The 23541-nt window shown below is 40.3% G+C and overlaps 2 protein-coding genes across 3 annotated transcripts in view; both read right to left on the reverse strand.

Annotated features, from left to right (window-relative positions):
• The window catches only part of ABCB5 (ATP binding cassette subfamily B member 5), a 68171-nt gene extending 51161 nt beyond the window's left edge, over positions 1–17010 (reverse strand). The window contains exon 1 of the mRNA XM_056334728.1: positions 16892–17010. The gene's annotated coding sequence lies outside the window, so the exon portion shown is untranslated. The remainder of the gene's footprint in view (positions 1–16891) is intronic.
• Positions 16916–23541, reverse strand: part of ITGB8 (integrin subunit beta 8) — a 69158-nt gene continuing 62532 nt past the window's right edge. For both annotated transcript variants that reach the window (XM_056334734.1, XM_056334730.1), the window contains exon 15: positions 16916–17125. In XM_056334734.1, coding sequence (XP_056190709.1) covers positions 17036–17125 — 90 coding nt within the window. In that variant the 3' untranslated portion in view covers positions 16916–17035. The remainder of the gene's footprint in view (positions 17126–23541) is intronic.

Here is a 23541-nt window from a genome sequence, read left to right on the forward strand (position 1 = left end):
GAATTTCAGTTAATTTATTCTTTAGTCTCAGACTGTCAGAGGGAATTACCAAGTGACAATTACTTTCCTTTAACTGTTTGTATTTCTCAATGCAATGCCAATTCTTGAGGCAAGGACCTTTCTCTCTTTTGCTGTAGCCTCTCCCTCTCCAATAATCTAGCATTTTGTACATATATATAATTTAAATAACATGACTGACATCAAACAGGTGTTATTCATACAGGTAGCATGTGTTTACTACCAAATGATGTCCTGACTAAATGTTCATATGCTCCCAAAGGTCAGAAAATGCTGTCCTTCTCATCTGAAGGGATCAGTGTAAACATCCCTGCTCACCGATCATGCACTTTATGACTCCTATGAGCATATCACTGGGTGCTTCCCTTGCCAGGACAGACCATGGTTAAAATGGAGTTGGTGGTTTTGTTTTTGGTTTGGTTTGGTTTTTTGCAAATGTGTGCTAACGGTGACCTTCCACTGATACTATTTAATCCAGGAAAAGGCAAGTTTGAAAAGCAGAGGCAAAAGATAAGTGTTTGAAGATATGTGTAAAGCATTTAACCCTAACTGAAATAAAACTCTTAAGAAGAGAAATAAAAATGGGCTTCCCATTTAAATAACATATATGGACAGCTCCCAACTGATGGAGAGGTTGGCTGTATCAGGACTGGGCTAGATCTGATGCCATGCAGTTCAAGGGCACAGTTTTTCCTAAATCACCTGCTTTCCCTACCAGCTCCACACCATGGTTGTTCTGTCTTCCAAGAGCTGCAGCACCTGCCTGTGCAGCTGGAATCAGCACTTCCCCCAGTCCAAAACCACTTTTTTTTTCTTTGTTTAGATGTTCACAATCTTTTTTCCATGCCTTGAACACTGAAAATCCTAGGTATCCCCTAACATTACACTTCATAGTCACCTCCAAGTTATATGGTCCCTGAGGGCCCAAATAGGAAAAGGCATCCTAGGATTAATGAGGAATTATCTTGGAATAGAGGAGATGGGGCAAATTTCTGAAGGCAGCTGCCTTATAGTACTTGTGCGCAGACTACAACTGATCACCAGAATAAATTACCCTAATTATAAACCTGGCTTAAATCTCTTGTGTTAGAGAAGATGTTAGTTCGGCTCATAAAGTTGTATTCTGTGGTCACAGTATTGTTTTCCTTTGGGGTAGCTAGTTTTTTTTCCATGGCAGCTCATTCACATGTACTGAGTAGTAATCTCTTCTGAGGAAAAATACTTTGGCACTTCAGACAAAAGCAGTAGGATTTCTGCCAGTGGGTGATTCCTGCATTTCAGACTGCCATGTCCATGGTGGCTACTCCTGGTGCTGGCTACCATGGCACTGTGATCTGGTTCAGAGGGAACAAGACTGACAGAGTGCTGAGGGGAGGAACAAAGTATTACACCTCTCTGTCACACAGATAGCTTGTGATGAGAGGCTGAGCAAGGACTCTGTGTCCCAAAGCTGGCTTAGTCAAACTCCAGTGCTTAAAAGGCAGATGCTGGCATCTTCTAAATATCCTCCCTTTTGGGGTACTGTGTGGTAGACTCTCAGTTATCACTTAAATTCTCCCTTTTCTACTTCCTCCTTCCACCTAAGAAGTAACAGTCTTCACTGACCTTAGTTATCTTCATACTCTGCAGGCTGGGATCTAATACTATCTCCTTTTCCCATACATTTCTGATCCAGTTCTTCAGCTGACAGGCGGTTTTTGACATGTTTTTTCCAGTGTAATCTTTAACAATTTATGCTCACAAGAGTGAAGGAAGCCCTTCACATGGACTGAGGAGTGCTCAGGCAACCAAGGGGGCTAGTTACATACAAATCTTGGGTTTTGTCCTGTTGACATAACCTCTAGATCAGGACTGTCTGTACTGCTTTCATGCAGTGCTGAACTTTTAGTTCTAACTGTGTTTGCAATATTAAACTAGTTATGTAAGTTTACATTTCTGTATGCATCACTGCACAGTCATGCTTAGACTTTCACTAAACTTTCCTTGTACTAGTTTCTAAACAGATTACAAGTGCTCTAATGAACTTCTGGTTGGACCTAAATTAACATGGGCATCAAAAAGGTCTGATGAAGGATATTTCCTTTTAAGGAGGAGTTGGTGCTTCCAAGGTATGCACAAGAACACACCTGAACAGCTCTTAAAGATTCAGGAAATGATTAGGCTTTTCTAGTTAACAACAGCCTGCCAAAAAAGATTAGACTATCAGAGACTAGCTTTTGAAATATATTAATCTTCCTTTACGTGCCTTTGTATATAATAAGGGTAGGAATACTGAAAGTAATTGTAACTACTGCCATGTATTTGCTAATTATTCTTTTCAAAAGTATGGCAAATTATCTCTGCTGTACTACCAAAATTTGTTTGAAGCTCCTGAATGGTCTCGGAATTGTCTAATGAGGGACTTAGTATAGGAATAAATTCAGGTAGCACATCAGTTAATTAACTGGCCCCTAAAATAACTTCTGTTCAGAGAAGAAATACTTCATTTTATGGCATCTTTAGTTGCATAGCAGAATGATAGTAAAGTAGATATTCTAAAAAGTAAGTATTTGAAATCAGTTTCACCAAAAGTAAACTCAAAGAAGAGATAAAATTTAAAAATATTTGTTACTCACATGTTACTTTGATTTATTAACAGATGCAAATTTATTTAGGTCAATGAAAAAAAAAATTCCCTCCTGTTCCTTCTTATAACAGTCTGTGTCATTCACTAGGACTCAGTTTACTATTCTGATGAACTGATACTTATGGAAATAATTAGACAATCCCAGCTGCACTACCCATTACTAAATATCCTTGAGGTCAATATGTGCTGTGTATTTCCCTTTTTGATGTCATTCAAAAAAGCTTTTAATGAATTACAAGTGAATGTGTACCATATGTCCAAGACAGCAATCAGGAGGAGCTTTCAGACAGTATCACTGTGTATGCATTGAGGCTTTTTGTTGTTTTTTTTTTTACTGTTTATGTTGGATGCTATCCTATAACCATTAAGAGGACACAATTTATATATTTGTCATTTACTTTTACAATTACAAGCCAATTGTGTTGTGATGCTGTGGTATGCAACATCCTACAACATTCCTGTACCTATAAACCTGGTAGGCTCAGGACCCAGTTATTTCTCCTGAGATCTTGGTGATTTATTTATTTTTTAACCAAGAAAGCTATTATTGTCTCTTTCTAAGTCCCAGACCCCAGCATGAGCTTATGATAGCTTTAACCGGAGTCCAACAGGGAACAATCCCTTCCTTGCCAAAAGCACATAGAAGTCCAGTCATAGAACAGAACAAAGCCAAGATTTACTGAAGTGCTAAAAATGATCAAGAGGGAGGGTGAGAAGCCCTTCCCACCAGCAGTTCAGAACACTGTGAGACACACAACATCTAAAATCCTGCTGTCCTGGATGTGGGTCGTGGGTCTCCCAGAGGAAAAGGGTGCCCTAGTGCCAAGACACAATCCTTGCTGCAGCAGGAGAGAGGAGACACAGCTGTGCTGGTGGGAAGTCCAATAACTGGCACAGCACTTTGAGTCCTGGTTTTGGGCCAATTAACATGGAGTTATGTGCACAACATGAAGTGGTTTTACAGGTGAGATTAGACATCTGGTGATTAGCAAATTCTCCTTGCTAATGAGGGAGGATTAAAATTCTCTTTGGAAAATTACAGGTCTGCACTTGGCTCTCCTCTACAGCCTATACTGGGAATGGGATTCAGCTGACAAACTCAGACATCTACATTTATGCAACTACATGTTGATGCTTGCACATGTATGTCCAAATTCCCACTGTAGTCAACAGGAGTCTAGTCAGTAATGTAGATATCTCCTTTAAGGTGAGCTGACCAGTTCTCTGCACTGGATATCTCACTTGCTCTATAGACTAGATCTTCACTGACAGTAATGGGAGCTGGACACCTTCTTTACAAGCAGACAGACATCTAAAATGACATGCCTGAATGTGGGAACTGTATCCCACCTTGAATGTAAGGGGTACATCATGGCAGTTTTGCAAATGTCTACCCCATTTTTTTCCCAGGTGAAGACCTGTAAAGAAGATGGTTCAATAAGCATGCTATTTGTTTAAATAAATGAAATCCAGAATCCATTTAGATCTAGCATCCTCTTGAAATGTTGCACTGGAGGAATCACAGTAGTCTTAGCTGACATTCTCTCAGAGCCCAAAAAATGAGGTTGACTTTCGGATAACTGTGCTTCTTGCTGTCTGAGACTCAGTACATAAGGCTCACTCTTTCAAAAAAGAACATCTGACATTGTTAAACCTTGCATAATTGAAAGCTGTGCTTGTGGTTGTTTTCTTCTGATGATTTTCATTTCACATGCCAACATGTGTTTTGAAAACATTATGAGTTTAAAGTAACCAACAACACTGAAGAAGTGTGGTGACTTTGGTAAACATTAGGGACTTGTGTTTAGTGATTTGGGTATTTACATGCCAAAAAGTCATGTGGCTTATTGTGTCAATGGTCACAGACACGAAAAGAGACTAGCTAAATCCACAGTTTTAAAACCATGTATAGTAATTTCTCCTGATTAGATGGTCTATTTTATATAAAGCCAGGAATGTTACTGTGTTGGATAAAATTTGTTACTGCTGTCTTCATTAAAATGTCTTCATTGATGAAGAAAGACTGCTGTATAATGGGCAAGACTTACCCATTAAGGTAGATTTAATAAAATAAAATAAAATAGTATTTATCTACACCAATATTGCCACTGTAACTGTCAAGAAAGAGTTATTGAGTCGAGAGCCAAGGAGAGAGGTATATCTTGCTTTCCTTTGCTTTGTTTCTAAGTATCACAGTGATAGCTTAAAGCATGTTGTGACTTTAAAATTCCAAACAGGTGAATAGTAGTCTTTCTAATGTATTTCTGAAGTGTTTCTAAAACGATGTTGTCATGACAGCCTCAATATTTCTATGGCATTGAATAGAGTTCAGGTTATTTCTTCATGGTTGTCATGTTGTGAAGGTGACGCCTCTTCCCATGGATTTCGGTAGGGAGAGCACCTTGCACTAAATGCAGCATTCAAGGAAGTTTTCAAAATATGTTTAAAATTAATTTGTGGGCAAATTAATTTTTATGTAGCTACAAAAAGGCAGGGGCTTTTCATATACTGTTTTATCAAATTATATTCTCCAAATGGCTAATTATTTTTATACTCTTCAAAATACTACATTTCAAAAGCTTTCCTAAAAATATAGCAAAACAAACATTCAAAGTAGCTTCCTTAAGACAGTATTTGGGTACAGGTGAGAAATGAACTTGGAAAATAAGGAGTGTTATTTTATTACCACCAGCTGCTTTTATATGTATATCTGAATTAAACTAAGTAGAAGTTCCTTCAGCAGAAGCTAGAGGGTTCACAGGAGAGGCAAATCAGATGCTGTAGTGGTTGATTAAGCCTTGATTCAAGGAAGTGAATATGGGGGATCAAACTGATACTCATCACAAAACTTTCCTTATGTTACGTCCCTTATTCCTGTAATTACATCACTCCCCTGGGCTTATAATGGTAGGAACTTCGCCCTGATTTTTTTAGAAAACAATTGTTAGAATGAGATGGTCTAGAAAGTTATGATTTGTTTGCTTTTTTAGCTTTTCTACGCCTAACTTGCATGGTTCTGGGCAGATAATTTTCCTCTCCCATTTATTAAAAACAAACAAAAAAAAGGATTTCATTGAAGTAATTAAGTATTTATTTCTTTATTTATTACATGGAATTTATGAAATAAAGCTTTTGTGATCCACAGAAGTGCTGTGAGAATCCAAAGAAAGGGCAAAATGCTCAGATTCTGCAGACAGAAAAGTCAGATGTGTACCTGATGCTAAATGCCAGGTAGTAAATGAAAAAACCCAACCCAACCCAAAACAAAACAAAAAGCACCCCAAACCCCCTTTTCTCCTGAGAGGGTGAAATGTGTGGGTTAAAGTGGGTTAAATAATAATTAATAAATATTATTGTTTAATAATTAATAAATATTATTGTTAAAATAGTAATACAAATTTTTAATTGGGAATGGCAGTTGCCCACAAGAGATAATCCAGCACTTCTATGGCGTTAGCAGGCATGTTAAAGCCAAGGTCAAGTTTCCCACTGAGCAAAAGAAGTTATTAATATGAGTCATGCTCCTTTCAGATTTGCATGGTCTATGAAAGAAGCTGCTGACCTTTCTCAAGAAAGCACAGAACCATACCAGGCAGGTCAGGAAAACCTCTGCAAATCTGGAAGGCTACAGCAGGACATACCTTCAGCTTACAGTTCAGATAGTTTGTAAAGCATTGCCTATACTGTAGACTGTGGAAGAGCTACTATTGTGTTTTATGAAAAAGTTGCCTCCCATCCTTCATCTGCTTTCCTGTATGTGGAATAATTTCTTTAAAAGAGAGGAAAAAGATCTCAGTATCTGAAGCCAGCAGTGTTCCTTAGTTCAGTAGCCGCCCTGCCACGACAGTAAAGCAGTAAGGACACACTGGTGGAAACATTGTAAGAAAAAGCTGAACAAGTTTGTGAATTATCAATATGCAGGGACACGCGCGTGTAGGAACACGCTCAGCCTGGCTTTGCAGCAGCCAGCATTTGCAGTCTGGCCTCTAGCTGAAACGTGATAAAAAATGTGAAGGGCGATCTAATTAAAAAGCTTGAAACACTGTGCTGAGGTCACTCCTGTTTACCTTTCTCTACAAAAGGCATGCGCTCTGTTGCATGCTATATAGTAATAAACAACCCTATAGAAAGGCACAGTGGCAACCAAGATACCTCCTGCTCTAATTCCCAGAGCTATTCTTTCTCCCCTCTGTCTTCAACCTCAAAAAGCTCCTCTTTTCTGCCACCACCAGCCTCACCAGCCTTCTTGGGCAGCTACTGGCAGGGCTCAGCTGTGTTTGTCCCTTGTGCCTCTCAAAGGTCACCAAGGGCACGTGCCCTTGCTGCTACTCTGTGTGCCACCAGTGCAGAAAAGGCAGTCAGAGGCTGAATCTTGGCTCCGTAAGAACTGGCAGAAAAAAACAAAAAAATCACTGGGCATCAAAGGAAAATCCACGTATTTCCCTCCTCTCTCTGATCATGTTTAATATTCACCCATTGCCACCTCACAGTGGGAAAAATTTTGTTCTCAGAGCTGTTACTACTTTAATATCTTGAGTTTTGATAATGGCTGTCATCTGAGACTGAAGGTGTTTTGCAAGCATTACATTATTGACTGGGTTTCAACTTCCTAGTGAAGCAGCAAAACCTTTTATCTCCATTATTTTACACCAAAAACTGGGGAACAGTACGTGAGTAGAGGATCAGTTAAGTCAATCATAGTAAAGTAAACCTTGCCAAGACATGTTGAGTGCTGGCATTGAGCTCCAGCTACAAAACCAGGCATTAAAATCTGGAAAGTTGTTGTAAAAATATAATTTGAAGTAGCCAAGTGAAATTTTGGGATATGGTGTCCCTCTCACCGCAGAGCTGTTGAGGGTTATGGGCTGGTGTGGGATATGCAGATACATATGGTGACTGATTTGACCAATGTTTAGTCTGAACTTTGCTACTAAATCTCGTCTCCATTTAATATGACAATTATTAGAATTGAATTGAACTTAAAACTTTTGATGACAAATTACAAGAAAATAGACTGGAAATTCGTACAGTGGCAGGCAGGTAACTAGATATAACCACTAACAGAGATAAAATGCCTCCGTCCACCAAAGGGGCCATAAAGAGACAGGGGGAGCACTGACTGATTTATTGGGGGAGTCAGAAAATGATAAAACAAAACCACAGTTCCTGTCTCTTCTTATCACTTAGAATTTGCAATTATTATGCAAGAGGCATGGTACCTACCCTCAGACCTTCATTCGCTTACTGTTATTCTCTGCCCTGTAGACTGATTTTGTACGCACTGAGCAGGAACTTCCCTTGAGCCAGAGAGAAAACTTTAAGTCAGATTTCTTAACTGCCTTATCTGTTTTACAAACCCCTTACAAAATGCACTATCACTGCTTATCAGGGGGTGGTTTATGTTTAATATTTTCAAGAGATAAAAGGTTATGAACCAGGAACCTACCCCTGACATTAATACAAAGTGACGGAAACAGGGAGTGGGGTTAATTTCAGCTTACTTTTCGGTATAGAAAAGCTGCCTTTTTCCATTCACATCACAACATAATGAACAGTCATAGCAAGGCACTGCAATGAGTAGGACACATGCTTTTCTGATGTTAACTAATTAATCCAAACAAACATCGCTGGCAGAGGGGCTGGTCGAGCGGCACAGCTGCCTAGCTGTGCAGAAGATGAAAGAGTGGCCGTGGTGCACAAGGCCAGTATTTAGAAGCCAGTCATTGCTGGGTACAGCTCAGCTGATCTCGTTTTACCAGGTTGATGTGCACCAGCAGGCAGAACAGTCTTCACATTGCAATGGGTTTTGCTGCATTGTAAGTCAGCCCAGGGGAGGTATGCTTACAGCACTGTAAGCAGAACAGGGTCCATAACATCACAACAAGGTTATGGATGTAAAAGGATGTAAAAGGTGGCAAAAAGACGTAAAAAACTTAGAGGTATAGTCTGTCTATTGTCTCAGTTATTTCCTTTCTAAAAAGAAATTTTAGACACTTTTCTAAATTTTTCTCTGTCATAGGCTACAGCTTTAGCTGACACAGGCATGCTTTTGTCCAGGAACAAGCACAGGGAGGTGGCAAGATCAACATTTTGTTTTTTAAATTTTGGAAACTGGTATAATTTCCCCCAAAAAACCCCAAAAACTCCAGAGCTACCAGTGAAAAAATATTGTTTTCTTCTTACCAAAATGATAATGCTTTCAGGGAATTCATACATAATATTGGTAACTTGCCATTTCATACAAAAAAATTAATTTTCCATACAGTATGGAGTATTTCCAGTCTTAGTGGTAGTGTGTTAATGTTTGTTGAGTAGAAATGTCATGAAAATTATAAATTATTTCTAATAAAATGACCTACCATAGAACTTAACTTTTTGTCCTATAATTTAATATGTATAAGGATTTAGGATTATTGTTTACTTCTTCATAATCAAATCTTTTACATATTCCGATACGTCTATGCTTAAGAAATGGGAGTCTGAAATACACAGTAAAAATGACTTTTCTACCATTTCCTCCAGCACCTGGGAAAACTGGAAGCCCAGGAAAGTCAGACTTGTTTCATGTTTCCTTAGAAGGGATCCACAAAGCTTTCTTTCCCCTCTTTAAAGTAAAGTATCAGTTCCAAGTTGTCCTTCTGACCTATCTTCACTGAACCACATTCCAGCCAAATTTGACATCTGTTGTATAACACTTGAAACATTTTTCCTATCAGTGTGGCATTTCAGCTGGATTTTTTCAAAAGATGCTAACATTTTTTTAATTTCTTTCTTAAATTATCCTAGTGGCTAATTTCCTTGTTATTTCCAATGTCTACGTTGGCAGGACTTTACCTGTAAGAAGGTAAGATTGACTTTAGTGTCAAAATAACTTTAAAATGACAGGGTCTCTAGACAGGAGATTTCTGAAATGCATACCACTTCCTAAAAATCAAATAGCATCAGAGGAAAATTTATTATTTTTACCTCATAGACTTTAGATAATTTCAAAAATCTTCTGTGAGCCACTGAGATCTCCTTTATTCCATTTTATATATATTTCAATTATTCCATTTTTTATATTTTAGTTCAGAAATGCTTCTTCAGAGGCACGCAAGACCCAGTCCTTAAATATTTGCTCTTTGTAGAATGTGTAATGATGAAAGGCCTAAAGAAGAGGAAGACAACTGAAGGCTGTGACAAGGTTTGCACAGGTCTTGCAGCCAAACATTTGTCAGAACTGGGCTTTACTCCAGGGTTACATGAACTCTGAATGCAGCAAGTTCTTTGTTAAAGGGAAAGCAGATTAAAATACAATGAGATCTTTCTAAAATTAATGACCTTAATTAATTTCTTGATTAGACCACTGATTTCTTATGTGAGGAAAATGTGCTAATTCTAGAGTACCTGCCATTTATTAATGCGTTTGCACACTACGTGGAGAAATGCAAGTCAAACTGGAGTAGGTGCAAATTTGCACAAATCTTGTGAAGGAATGCCTGGTCAAGCAAAGGGGGTGAGCATGAAGCTTTGTTTGAAGAAAAAAATTTTAATGTGCAGTGAAAAATTTCTCCAGGATCTGTTTTGCTTTTTGGAGACAGCTGTCCCCCAAAACAATATATTATCTTGTCCTAAACATGGCTAGATTGCAAGTTGACTTTATGTAAAGTTGACTTTATGTCATGCAAAGTTTGGGTGAATGCTTCCCTGCTAGTCAGAAACTTTCTCATGCTTCAAGATCCTTTTCCAGGTGGATCTTTAGGCTCCAAAGCAAAATCCCTATGGATGGCTGCGGCTTTGGCTATAATGTGTAGCTGTAGTTATTGGAGGCACTATTGGAGGCATATTAGTGGCAGATCTAAACACAAGTGCTACTTAGAAATATGTGCTACTTAGAACTTCAGTCACCTCCTGGTCCAGCCTACAGGATTGATGGAGGTGGCCTTGATAATGAAACAGAATAGTTTGGCTTTTTAGTTAAGCTTGAAACTCATGTATTTAACTTCAAGTACAGCAGGACTGTATGTCTTTTTCTCTCCCACACAAGTAGTTTGCATATTTTTTGTCCATAAGCTGTTATCAATGATTATCATTAGTGTGTTTATCAGTTTGGGTATAACAACCAAAAATAATAAAATATTCATTTGCCCTTGGGAAAACAAAGCAGAACCATTCATATAAAGCATTAAAACATGGTTTGCTCCATTTACTGTGCACAGTTCCTGTCTCGTGGAACATTTGTTTCTTAGTATTTCATGCCCTAGTCATCAGGTTAATCATGAGACCTCACTGGCACTGAAAAAATCATAGGGCTTTCTAACTTTGTATTTATTATATGTTCAATACCTGAAAGAAGATAGAAAACATGGAAAACAGACTCTACTGTGTAAGTCACGTAAAGAGGAGATGGCCAATTCAGAGAACTTGCAGACACACTGCGCACTTTCAGGAAACTAATAAAAAGGAGCCAAAAAAAAGGAGTAAAAGAAAGAAACAGCCCCAAACAAATGAAAACCAATGGCCCAGAAATGTTACAGCAGATAGTGCTTTTCCTGAAAGTTAATCATTTACTGCTGTTGCTTTCACTGAAATGCCGATTTCTTTCTGATGCACCATTCAAATGTTAGATAATGGAACTCCATGACATAAAAGAATGTATTTGGGTTTATCCCAAACTCAGTATCCAGCATTTTTGGAGGTTTGCTCAAGTTGGCTGTCTTCTTAGTTAAGTTTATTTTTCATATCTGCTTATCTCAAAATTGAAGGACCCAGCTAGCATTGCAAGTAGAAAAGCCAAAATGCTGTCAGAAAAAATTATGCTTATAGTATTTCTATATCACAGAGTGCAGTTAAATCTCTAAAGGAAGATTGCTTTGGAAAACTATAGCCTCCATTTGCAACCTGAGGATGTCCAGTTAGAAGTGCTTTTCAGGTTGCACCACAGTTCATGGTACAATTCTGTAATTATATTATTCAGGAAGGATTTTTCTTTATGCTGAAATTAGTTGAATGGGAACAGAAAAACATGGAATATTCTTTAAAAAAAAAAAAGCATCTTCCTTCATAATTTAAATGATCCAAGCCTATATAGTCACAGTTAGCCTTCTACTTATGTATTATGAGAGGAAGAGAAAACCAACCCTGCAAAGGCTGGTCCACAGATCACCTTGCTAAAAGCACCTGTCTAGCACCTGTCACTTCAGTCTAGCAATCCTGCCACACAAACAGTTTTTAAATTGCAGCAAAGTAACAAATTCCATGGGATAGTACATTTCAGCCAGATACCAATGCCTCCTACATTACTGGAAAAAAATTGTTGAACCTACTTGCACCTGCAGAGTGGTGCAGCTGCCAGCAGCAGAGGTATTAAAGGATACTGTGCTCTATGTGATTAATGAAGGAGGCTGAGGTTAATATTGTGGAAAATATTCTGTTAGGTAATGAGCATATATGAACATTTCTTAAGTACTTGGTCATATCTGGATTGATGCTATTGTAAATGATTTTTGGGGCTTTTTTTTTTTTTTTTTTTCTTTAACAGGAGGCCACATAATGCAACAAGCATGTAGGAAGCTAACACAAAGAAGAGGTGGGCAATTATAGCTGAAGGGTAGAGGAGAGGGGAAGTGCTGGTGTGCAGAGAGGAAAGCTACGTAGCTTCAAGGGCAGTGGCAGCTGGCTGATGTGGCAGCTGTGTTGAAGCTGGCTTTTGATACGAGTAGTCTTGTCAGGTTCTGCATTTCCCATTGCAGGCAGGGGATGCTTGGGATGCATCAGCTTGGTTTGTGTAGCTTGAGCCGTTCCAAATAGATTTTTGTTACATTTTTGAGAGCACATTAGTTTGACCAAAAAATATTAGAAAATGCTATGATCTGATGAATTTCATACCTTATGGAGCTTGAGATAATATTTATTCCATGTTATCTGAGCTGATACAGCACTTAATGACGATACAAAAGTACAGGCTGCTTTGGATTAGTCATTAAAGTATGGGTCTAGTATCAACTGGAAGACCTCTGAGGGATCCCCAGAAGAAAAGGGGGAAAAAGAAGGTTTGCCATAATAGAAGGTTTATCTTTTCATGTTAAGGACTCCAGATGAGTAGATTAAGTATTGTGTAAATGCCATAATTAACCAGTTCTTCACATTGACTGGATTTTGGGCTGTAAAAATTAATCAAGAAATTCACTGAAAAAGTATACAGAACATATGCAGAAATAGCTTAGCTATTGTTGGATGAGTAAAATGGGAAAAAAAAGAGGAAGCTCTAAGAGGGAAAAATTATCCAGCCTACTGTTGGGTAAAGTTTAGAAAGCAAACACATTTTCAGTCAGAATTTCTAGTGCTGTACAAATAAGCCCTTTGTAATAACAAGGAACCATAACTTGAAAATATGAATGGGACTGCATTTGAAAAGGAACAACACAAAATCAAATCAAACTTCTCACCTGTTCTGGTGATTTGTACTTTTTTATTGAACAAATATCCTTGGCATTTGAAGCCTGGAGTTTTCCCAAAGCCTTCGAGTGCCTCCAAACCACCACAGGACTTGTTCAGTTTGACGAGGCTGGTTAGAAAGCAAACTGTGCAGCTGAGCAGCAACAGGATCAAGCCTTGCGCTGTCTTTCTGAGGTCTGGACCCTTGCTGGGTGGCACTGAGGTCCTGGAGACCCATCCCTGCTCCAGGCTCTTCATCTGCTGATTGAACTTAAAATACAAATACAGAGGCTGGAAGGGAAGGATAGCCTCTAGGGCTCTGCCTTCCTGTACTGCTAGCCTGGGGGTACAGCTGGCAATACCAGTACTGGAGAGGGTGAGTGAGGCGTAGTTCACATGGTCCTTTTACTCGCAAGGATGGCTGGGGAAGTTCTCCCAACCGAGAGTGGATCCAAACTGAAAATAAGCCTTCTCTTCTACGGAAAAATGTGGCTTCCTGCTGGCCAAAACAGTTTGTAAGCTTTTACCAAGTCATACATGTACTTCAGCCCCCCTCCCTAAAAAGGGAAAATCAGACCTGGGATTTCAAAAGTAGGATATTCTGATTTTCTTCAATTCTGGGTGATGGCTTCTTACATTTTTTCCTCTGATTTTTTAGAAATAGGCTTTTCCTTTCCTTTTTCTCCTCAAATATAGCACTCTAACACTTTTTTTTTTCCTGGGGAAACTTCTGTCAAAAAATTTTTTTCAGCTTCTGGGTTGTTTTGATAAAAGAATTTAAGCTTGGTTTGGCCCCCAAACCCGATTATTTCCCCAAACCTGCTACTGTACTTTATTCAAATGGAAAGAAGAACAATTCCATCATTTATTTCTTTTTTCCAATAACTTATCAACAACTTATTCACTAATTGTGGAGAACAAGGCTGGGAGCCCATTCACTGTTGAATTTGCTTATAGTATGGTGAGGAAGAAGAACTCTGAATGGAAAAAGGTGGGTTTTTTTCAAGTGCCCAATGACTAGTGGCTGCTGTGTGGTGAATGTTTGAAAATGCCACCTTATACTTGGGAGCAGACACATTTGTCAACGTTGTCACTGGTACCTGTGATTGCATTTTGGACAGGTACAGCAGACTGTACTGTCCAGTATGAATGGCTGTATTTTTCTTCAGAACTCATAAATTCAATGTCAGTGGGGGAGGAGAGGAGGGCTTCTTGCACAGCAGGTTTTCCAGTCCTACAGAACAAACTACCTTCAGCTCTGGAAATATCTGCAATTAAAAGCAGCAATGATGTGGGAATAAGCTCCACATCTGCTTGCACTCAGCATTTAATCCACCCTGAGGCAGACAGGAACCTACCTACTCACTGCCAGCAAAGCCACATCCCTGCAGCTGACCTCAGACAAGTTCTTGTTCTTGGGTGTCCCCTGTCACAAATTCATTGTTGCCTTGCCCTAACTTCCTTACTTTCTCTCCCTAAAATTAAACACTTCCTTTTCCTACCTTGTGTTAACAGATTTATTTAAGTCATACAGCTCCATGTATTGCATCTGACATGAAAAGTCTGGATGTTGGTTAGGGCATCTTTCTGCCACTTTAATAGAAGTAAAGGAAATACACTAATGCAATCCCATTGTCCTTGGTAAAAGGCAACTGGATTGCTAAGCAGCAGTGTTCGATGTGGTGCCGCCAGTTCCCAGATCCTGCCAGAAAATGCTCAGCAAAAGCCTTTGTTCTAGTCTTTAGAGAGAAATTAAGGCAGCCCATTAAAAATAATAAAAAAGTAAATGAATAACCGATTATGTGACTACAAGTTCCTAAGCCTGTGATTTTATCTCAGAAGAAGCTGGCAATGGTTCTGTGCCCATTTTATTTTACAAAAGGATTTTGGAATTAAAAACTCCATTAGAACTTGCACAGTCAATTTTTGCAGGCAGAAAACTTTCAGCTGAACTTTGTTCAACCTGTTTGTTGCACATGCATTTTGTGCTAGTGACATGACAACAGCTACAAGAGATCATAGGCAAACCGAGCCCATAATGCTACTCTGCCCTTGGGATTTTCTCTCCTGTCCCAATGCTGGCCTGATGGTGATGTCCACCAAACTGACTGTTACCAATTTTAATTTACAGGATCAGGGTGAAATGTCTATTTGGACAGAGGAGCTCCCAACGGTTTGGAAGGGAATTGCAAGAGAGGGAACTACATATCTGTGTAATTGTGGGAGATATCTGCCTCTCATTCAAAACATAAATACTTTTATTTTGCGACACCTTTGATCCATGGTAAAAATTTATTTGCCCAGGAACTCCTACAGTAAGGTGAGCTAAAATTTGCATTAACCTTGCTCCTTTGTGCCTGGTTTCTCTTTTTACTCTGCTGACCTTACCCCAGAAAATCTTCATCGTTTTGCCCTTCATCTTCACATTGTATCATTCATGGTGATGAGTATTCGCAGTGCTGGTACTCCCACTGTTTTGGACTAACTCAAATTAAAGCACTTTGGTGACTTAAAGTGTATCTACAGAAAAAGGCCTGGTTTCCACATTGCTCTGCCCCTGCCCTGACACAGCCTTAGCCCCATGATGTTTCTGTATGCAGTGTGACATGCTCCATGGGGCGCGGGGCCTCTCTTTCCTGCTGGTGATCCACCTTGGACAGCCACCACTTGGCCTCGCACATGGAAGCATGTGCTAGTGCACATCTGCCCCACTGCTGGGTTCTTTCTGGATGACCCCAGAAGACCTGCTTGCACTTTGCTCACCTGAGCCTGGGGACCTTGGGGTGAGTCATCCCTAAATGGGACAAAGGTATTTCCATAAAGATCTCCCATAAAAGCAGTATGAAATTGTATCAAACTCCCTAAGAACAACAGAAAATCAAACCCGTCAAAATAAACAGCAATTCATCAAATCAACCAAAATCAGGCAGAAATGAAGCCTGCGAGCTTTCAACGGGAGAAATTTTTTTAGAAGCCATGAAAGCTACAGCAGTGCTGGTGCTACTTTGATCTGTAAGTTACACCATGTGTGGTTGTTACTAACATTGACTGAGGATCATCTCTCAATGAGAGTTTATGCCTCTTGTAATCATTTGTAATCATTTGCCTTATTGGTAACTCCACCTGTAACCAGACAATGTGTGTTTATGGCTCGTCATGGTTAGGCATGTATAAAAACCAGTCCTTGAACCAACACTTTACACATTAGATGTTGTCAGGGGCAGAGGAATAGTTTTAAGGAAACAACTTACAAAACTCCTTGCTTTGTCATAAGAAGGCCAATGCCAGATGTGGTGGGCAAAAGCCTGTACCTTTTAACACTATCAATATTTTAATAACCCATAGCTTGTCTACTTAATTGTTCCACTTCCTCTTCAAAAGGTTAGTGATGCTGCAGGTGTGGAAGAAGACAATGAGAGAATGGGAAGTTTTGGAGGCAGCTTCATGAAAGGTTAAGGTCAGGTAGCCTCTTACAAATTGGGATTATCCTTCAGGTAGTCTGCTTCTCTTCACAGTTATGTTATATAAATCAGTAATCACAGCAACAGAAATACTTCTAGGAGAACAGGACTGTTAGAAAGAATTTGGAGAGCTGTTGCATCTCTGAGACTCTGCACCAGTACTGAAAGCAGGCAGTAACTGCTGACTGGGTCTTGAGCTTTTGATGCAACATACTACTGAAGACTTTTAAAGTAAAGCCATAATTTCTCTAAAAGTGAACATGAATTCCTAAGACAAGAGAATCTTAGACATGAAAAGTCCACTGGAAAACACAGCAGGAAAATTATATGTGGGACAACAGTACTACAAATGAGGAAAAAGTCTATTTACCGTAACCTTAGATGGTGAGTGAACATGTCACCAAGTAGCTGTAGATCTGGATGTGAACACGAAACAGTGCATCCAAAAGCAAGCTTGTTGCTGAGTTCTGATAGTTTATTCCTGAAGCTGCCTTCCTGTCCGAAGTGTTAGGAGTCAGAGCTGCAATGGGTACGCATGCTCATTACTTCTGAATAAGGAGACAGCACAAAAAGAGGTTTGGCATCCTCCCCTGGGTGGTGACCACTGCAAGAGAAATTAATTACTGAGAGCAATTTGTGTCAGAGTAACTCACAAATACTACTGCCACAGAAGAATTCATAGCCAGAAGAGGACAGAGAATCATCTCTGACGATTGCCTTTGACAAAGTTTCCTCCTTACAAACTTGATATCATGACAATTTCTTTTTACAATAAATGAAAACATCCATTTCATGCTGTGCTAATAAATGTGTCCTAAGAAGAGGTCAGGCTTGGCTGTTGTCTTCTGCTATAGATAAGTCAAAGATGGGACAAACATAACAGTCCTAGAAAGCATGAGCCTGACTCATCACTGTGTTTCTGCTTTTACAGAGCAGACCCTGGAAGATGGCCCAGGCATATCAAAACTGTTAGAGATTAGTTTTAACTTCAACAGGAGTTCGTGCCTGCAGAGCCAAGAACTCCCTGAGAACGGACACGGGCACCCAGGCTTAGGAAGGCAAAAAAGAACAGGAAAGGAGTGGAGGGACTTAATTAGAGAACCGTGAAAACCCAGCACACAAGGAATCTGAACACAGTGGGGTAACAAGATACGCATAACCCAGTGGACTGAAAGCTCACCCATCTTGCTTGCAGGTCCAGCCTAGCTCTAACTTTGCATCAACAGGGTGCATTTATGAGGCAGGGGGCATTTAGCATGCCTTCTGCCCCTTCTGCTTTCTTGTCACCAGGCACACAATTCATCTGCTAATAATGCACAGCCACAAGGGACTGCACCAGCTTGGGGTGGTATGTAAGATTATGAAAACCACTAAGTATCATGAAGAGACCAGCTTTGAGTTTTTTCTGGGTAATAGATACCATGGAGAACTTTCAAAAACCCCAAACTCCTTTATAGGCCTTTCAGGAAATCTCCCCCACCAAGTCTAACACTCAGGAGTTCATGCAAATTGGAAAGCTCCTGTAACAACCTCTGTGAGAGAGACTTGCTCTAGCTAATCATCAAGGCCTTATCTCCTTCCTGCTCAGAGCTGACTCAAAAAGCTGTGCCAATGCTTCTACCAATACGGTGAGAATGGACAAACATCCCTACCAGCACTTCTTTTCATTTGGCTCATTATTAACTGCATGGCCAGGGTATTAGCCATGTTAAAACACTAGTACCGCTTTCTTCTCTTGGTGCTAAATATGATGAGTGCAGTATACTATAGAACCATAAAATACTCATCTAGGCTGTAAGAAAGAGTTAAGCTTTCCCAGACCACAGTAGGTCATCTGTCCAGTAAAAATTCTTCAGTAAAAATTCAATAACATTTCTTCAAAAGGTCTCAAACTGATTTTTTTTTCTCCTTTGATCTGAACCATGGTCGTTGCAGCAAAGCTGATCTCAGCCACAAATCTGTTTCCACACCTGGCTCCAACTTCAGCTGGATTTGATCAACGTGCTCCATGCAGGAGAGGTGGCAGAGGTCTGCCCGGCAGACACACGCTCAGTGGGAGTGAAATAGTGACGACTGTCAGCGCTTTCCTTCTTCAAAGGGCTCCAGAACAGTGAATTCTTCATCTGCCCTGGGAGGCTGGGTCTTGCTCTTGGGGAGGATTTTTCTTCCCCCTCTGCCCCCCTTTATCTATTTCTGAGAATAGATTTGTATATATTATAAATAATATGATACAATGTAATATATACAATACAACATAACATAGCATAACATAATATAAATAATCTATATATAGTATATTGTATGTAATCTCTCTCGCATATGAAGAACTAGTGATATTTAAAATAAAAGCGGTAGTATGAACGTTCTTTCCAGGTGTGGAGGCATGGTGTGAACAAGCACTGTTTTGTAAATGCGCTGCGTGCATCACGGGCAAAGTATCTCACACAACATTTTCAAAAGCGACCAGTGATTTTGCTGCCTTGTTTTTAAGAAGCCTTGAAAATGCTGGATTCTTGCCAGGAGAAAAGTTGTTTGAAGTCCTTCTTAGATAGGCCCTCTAGAAGTCGACACTCTCTAAATCTATAGCCACCTTCTAAACTTCAGGCCAAGATATAATTTTGTTTAGATCAAAGAGTTTCCTTGTGGGAAAGCCTTCCTGTGTCTCTGTAGCAAAAGGATTATCAGCATGTTAACTAATCTCTCGTATCACAGCATGGCGGAGTACTTCAGGCACTGATGTGCAGTGATTCATGTCCCCAGAAGGCAGGGCAGCACTACACAGAGATTTCCCTGGAAGTTCTTCTTGGCATAGGGGAAATTGCTGCTTGTGTTCAAGAAAATATGTTGGGAAATAATCCTCGAAGAACCACATTGAGATACAGTGAGTCACGCCTATGTTGGGAATGCAGTGGAGAAGGGGGATGGGGAGGACATTCCCGAATGGGGACTGGATTGGCTGCTGTAGCTGGAGTCCGGTGCTTTGCTTGGGATCACAGCATGTGTTTATGCCACTCCTGGAAGGACTCCACAGCTGGACTGTGCAGAGACCAGGAAACTGAAAAACTGCAACTAAAGTCAAGTGAAAATAGATGACGGTCTGTCTGTTAAGAGAGAGGCGGCCAGGCATTCCCCTCCCCTTTGCTGCCAGGGTCATGGAGAGCACAGGGCTCCTGTACGAGAATCAAGCTGTGATGTACGCTGGGACAGTGAGATTTCCCTTCGTGAGCTGCACTCACAGCATGAGGACCCCGCTCTATCTTGATGACGCACTTTTTCTCAAGGTGACGGTCCCTGGGATGTGCAACTTTACCTGCACAAAGCTACTGTTTCAGGGGAATGGAAAGTCTCAAAGCACCGTAGTAGGAACAAGGAGCCAGCATAGTCCATCAGAATCCCTTCCCCTTCTTCAACACCATAGCAACTGCGTAGCGTTATACATGTTTGAGCCTCTTCCCTTGCATTTCCCCTCCACTGAGCACCTTCTGCTTGTTATTTTCTTTCCCATGTGCTGCTTTCGTCCAAATTGGAGGCTTCACGTGGATGCCAGAAATCGATTTGCGCTATGAGGCTTCCCCCCAAAACAGGCTTGTGGTTCGTCAGCAAACCTTTGCAATCAGGAAGCTCCTTCTCCTCAGCGGTGAGTACAGCAGACTTTGGTTTGGAAATGAGAAGACCTTTCCCAAGTTGTGACTCATGGCCATGTTTCCCATTGCACTCAGTACAGACTCGGGCAGCACCAGATCTCACCTTGTCTCCACAGAATTACTTTAGAAATTATGGTGGTGAAATGAGTGAGACTGATCGTATAGGAATGTAATCATACTGCAGGATTATTTTGTCATACTTTTTGCCCCTTCTGACTTTTCCTTTCAGTCACAGAGATATTTCACAAACCGATTTATAAACTCAGTTACGGTTATTATTACAAAAAGTTGTACTGGGAGCACTTCAGCAAAGGTTCTGCCATGGTCTGTGGGCACAGCAGACCAGCTAGGTCAAGAGCTGTTTTTCTTGGCTCACTGTTGTCAATGGTCCGTGACATTTGATGATAGGATGTGTAGTAACCTGTAACTTAATCTTATTCATCCAGAAGGGTATATGGCACATCTTTCTTCTCTTTTGAGCCTTCAGCCCGAGTAGGATATTAGAAAAAAAGTGTGACTAGAATAAATGTTTTATAATGTATTAATGGGATGCAGCAATAGAATGAACATTGTAAATTACAGTAATTACAGACTTTCTGAATAAGAAACAAGAAATACCAAATGGTCATGTGGAAGGAGAAGAAATGAGTTAACCTAGCTAGCCACTGGATGGCACAATTGCTCTATTTAACTATTGCAAAACTGGGTTGTTTTTTTCTTCAGATGCAAGGGAATAAACAAATCAAGCCAGGTGCAAGGTAGTTATTTACAGTCTAATAAACCAAACTAGAAAACCAAAGTCATACACCAAGTAGGAAGTAGAGTTTGTCATTGCACTATTTATGATTTCCTGCAAACACTACTGCTTTAACAGATCAATCAACCAAAACAACTATTTGAGCAACTGAAATAACACTGAACTTTGTTTTCCCTCCTGCTTATGCAGCTCCAATGTCTTGAGATTCATGAAAAAAAAAAGAAAAAAGAAGAAAAAAAAAATGGCTGAACATGTAGAAGTATAAAGGACTAAGAAAATGAAATTAAGCTTCTTGACCAAATACTTATTTTTTTAAAAAAATAAGTTACAATTAATAGGTCTAAACATTGAAATTATGAAAGTGTCCCTGATTTCCCAGTTGAGTTTTTTGAAACATCATTGCCTATTTTGTTTCAAGGCCTCTGTTTCATGGTGTTCAGTGTACTGTAATTACTTGATTTATTTTTTTTGCTGACATTCTTTGGATCCACACCTTTTTTTCCTCCTTGCGGAAAAGCGGGTAAGACTTCTGTAAGTCATAACATGTAAAGCTATGATGTTTACCTCCAGTGAGATACGTTGGTAGTTATATAAGCAGTATTTCGAAAAATGCAGACATATAAGGATGATAGTCAACCTTGGTAGTACAATAATAATACACAGCAAGAGCAGCAGCATCCTTTTGATGGGCTTTACTGGCAGCCTGTTGCTCATATGGGACCCCTCCTCCCCAACTCCATTTTCAGCTGTGATTTTGACTGTTTTCATGGGGAGATACAAACCTAGTGACAACTGCAAAGTGGGTGGGCACCACTGTTTGCTCAGATCAACCACACAGAAAAGCTTAAGGACTGCTGATTTAACTTTTATTGTGGTTTTCTGAAAAATAACAATTAAAAAAAAACAGGAGAAAGAGAGATTTGCACGATCACATAGTTTTTCAGTTGGCCATTTGCCTTTAATAACTTCTGAAAGATGACAGCAGCCTACAGTTCTTAAATATAGAAATTTCTCCCAGTTTGGGATGGAATAAAATGGTACCTGGGGACAGAAGACATGGAAACAGCAGTGTCCCCTTACTGTTTCCGCAAGCTGGCTGTGGCTGGCCTGTCAGCACACCAGCCTGATGATCAGCGCATGCATTGCTTCAGCCTCTGGTCTGCCACCCAAAAAAACCAGGGACACAAGAGAGGCTGCTGGGGTTAACATGGAAAGATGAGGAGACTTCTGGTGGATGGAGAGCAACCAGACTTCATCGGATCCATGACTCATTTTTTTTGACTTATTTTAAAGTCTGAAAGGTACAATCAGTTGCCTAGTTTCAGATGCACATCAAAATACAAGGAGATAAATAACAGTCCCTATGAAGGCTGTAGAAGCACAATGCCGTGATGGAAAGGCTGAGAGTAGCTCCAAGGGTTTGCATGTGGAAACGGTGGCACGTGGCCAGTTCCAAATCCCAGAGATACTGCTCTTAGAGCAAAATAAATTCTTTAATAGGCATAATTCAAAACCAGAAGAATAAACAGTATTTGTATGAATAGCTGACCGGTTCATGTGTGGAGGAGGGATCCCCTTGACAGGGAAAAGAAGTAGTACCCGAGACCTAAAACCACTGGATGAAACTGAAAAAAATCCTGTACTTAATATTACCAAAGACTCCTACACAAACCCAAGGCATGAGCATAAAAGAAGAGCTCACTTTTCTGTAAGGAGAAGAAAAGTCCTAGCACACCATCAGTCTCTAGCGCACAAGTCGGCTCTCCTATAGAAGGCATATGAGTTAGGAATCCTCATTCTTTCTCCTCAGAACATTTAAAATACAGAAAAAGAGGCAAAGAGGAGTATGATACACTAATAGAGAGGACAGCGGCTGGCTCATGTGTATGCTGCTGAGCAGAGGGGCCGTGATGATGGGGCACTGGTTGAAGTGCCCAGATCCTGAGCTGGGGCTGGGATTCCCCCATGGGGCTCCTCCTGAGCTGGCCCGAGCTGGCCCTGGCCCCTGGCACTGCTATGATGCTCTCATCCTCCTCCCGGTTTATAAACCAGCTGCTACAGAAAGTGGGGAGGAAAGCATGATAGGTCAGAGAGGTCCAACTGGGGTTTTTTTTGGCTGGGTGGGTCCTATGCAGCACTCTACCCTCCTGCCCTCCCACTGCTCCGCATGCATCTGTGCCTGTCTGCATGGCCTTCCCCAAATGATGGAGAGTGGGTTCCTACCCGTCACCCCAGGGTTACTACCGAATGCCCCCAAACCAATGCTCCTATTGTCCATACCATCCCAAATGGATCATCCTGACTTCAGAGGACACCTGGGGTGGGGACTGCCTTTTTGTTTGGGGCTTGTGCTGCCCACGGCACAACGGGTGATAAACCAGGATCTGGGCTGGCCTTGTGGTACAACTAGTAATCCCAGTTTGAACGGAGTTAAAGGTACACTCAGAGTTATTTGGATCTACTGAAACTGCAGGCAAAATGAGCAGGTTTTTGGTGTCCCTGAATTTAAAGCTTTGAGCATAATAGCCTTCCATTCTAGACTATCAGTGCTTATTTCTCATAAAGAATTTAAAGCAATTGTCAGGAGGATAGAGCCCATAAAATAAATATACTGTAGAG

This window comes from Falco biarmicus, chromosome 4 (assembly GCF_023638135.1).
Source record: "Falco biarmicus isolate bFalBia1 chromosome 4, bFalBia1.pri, whole genome shotgun sequence".
NCBI lineage: Eukaryota > Metazoa > Chordata > Aves > Falconiformes > Falconidae > Falco > Falco biarmicus.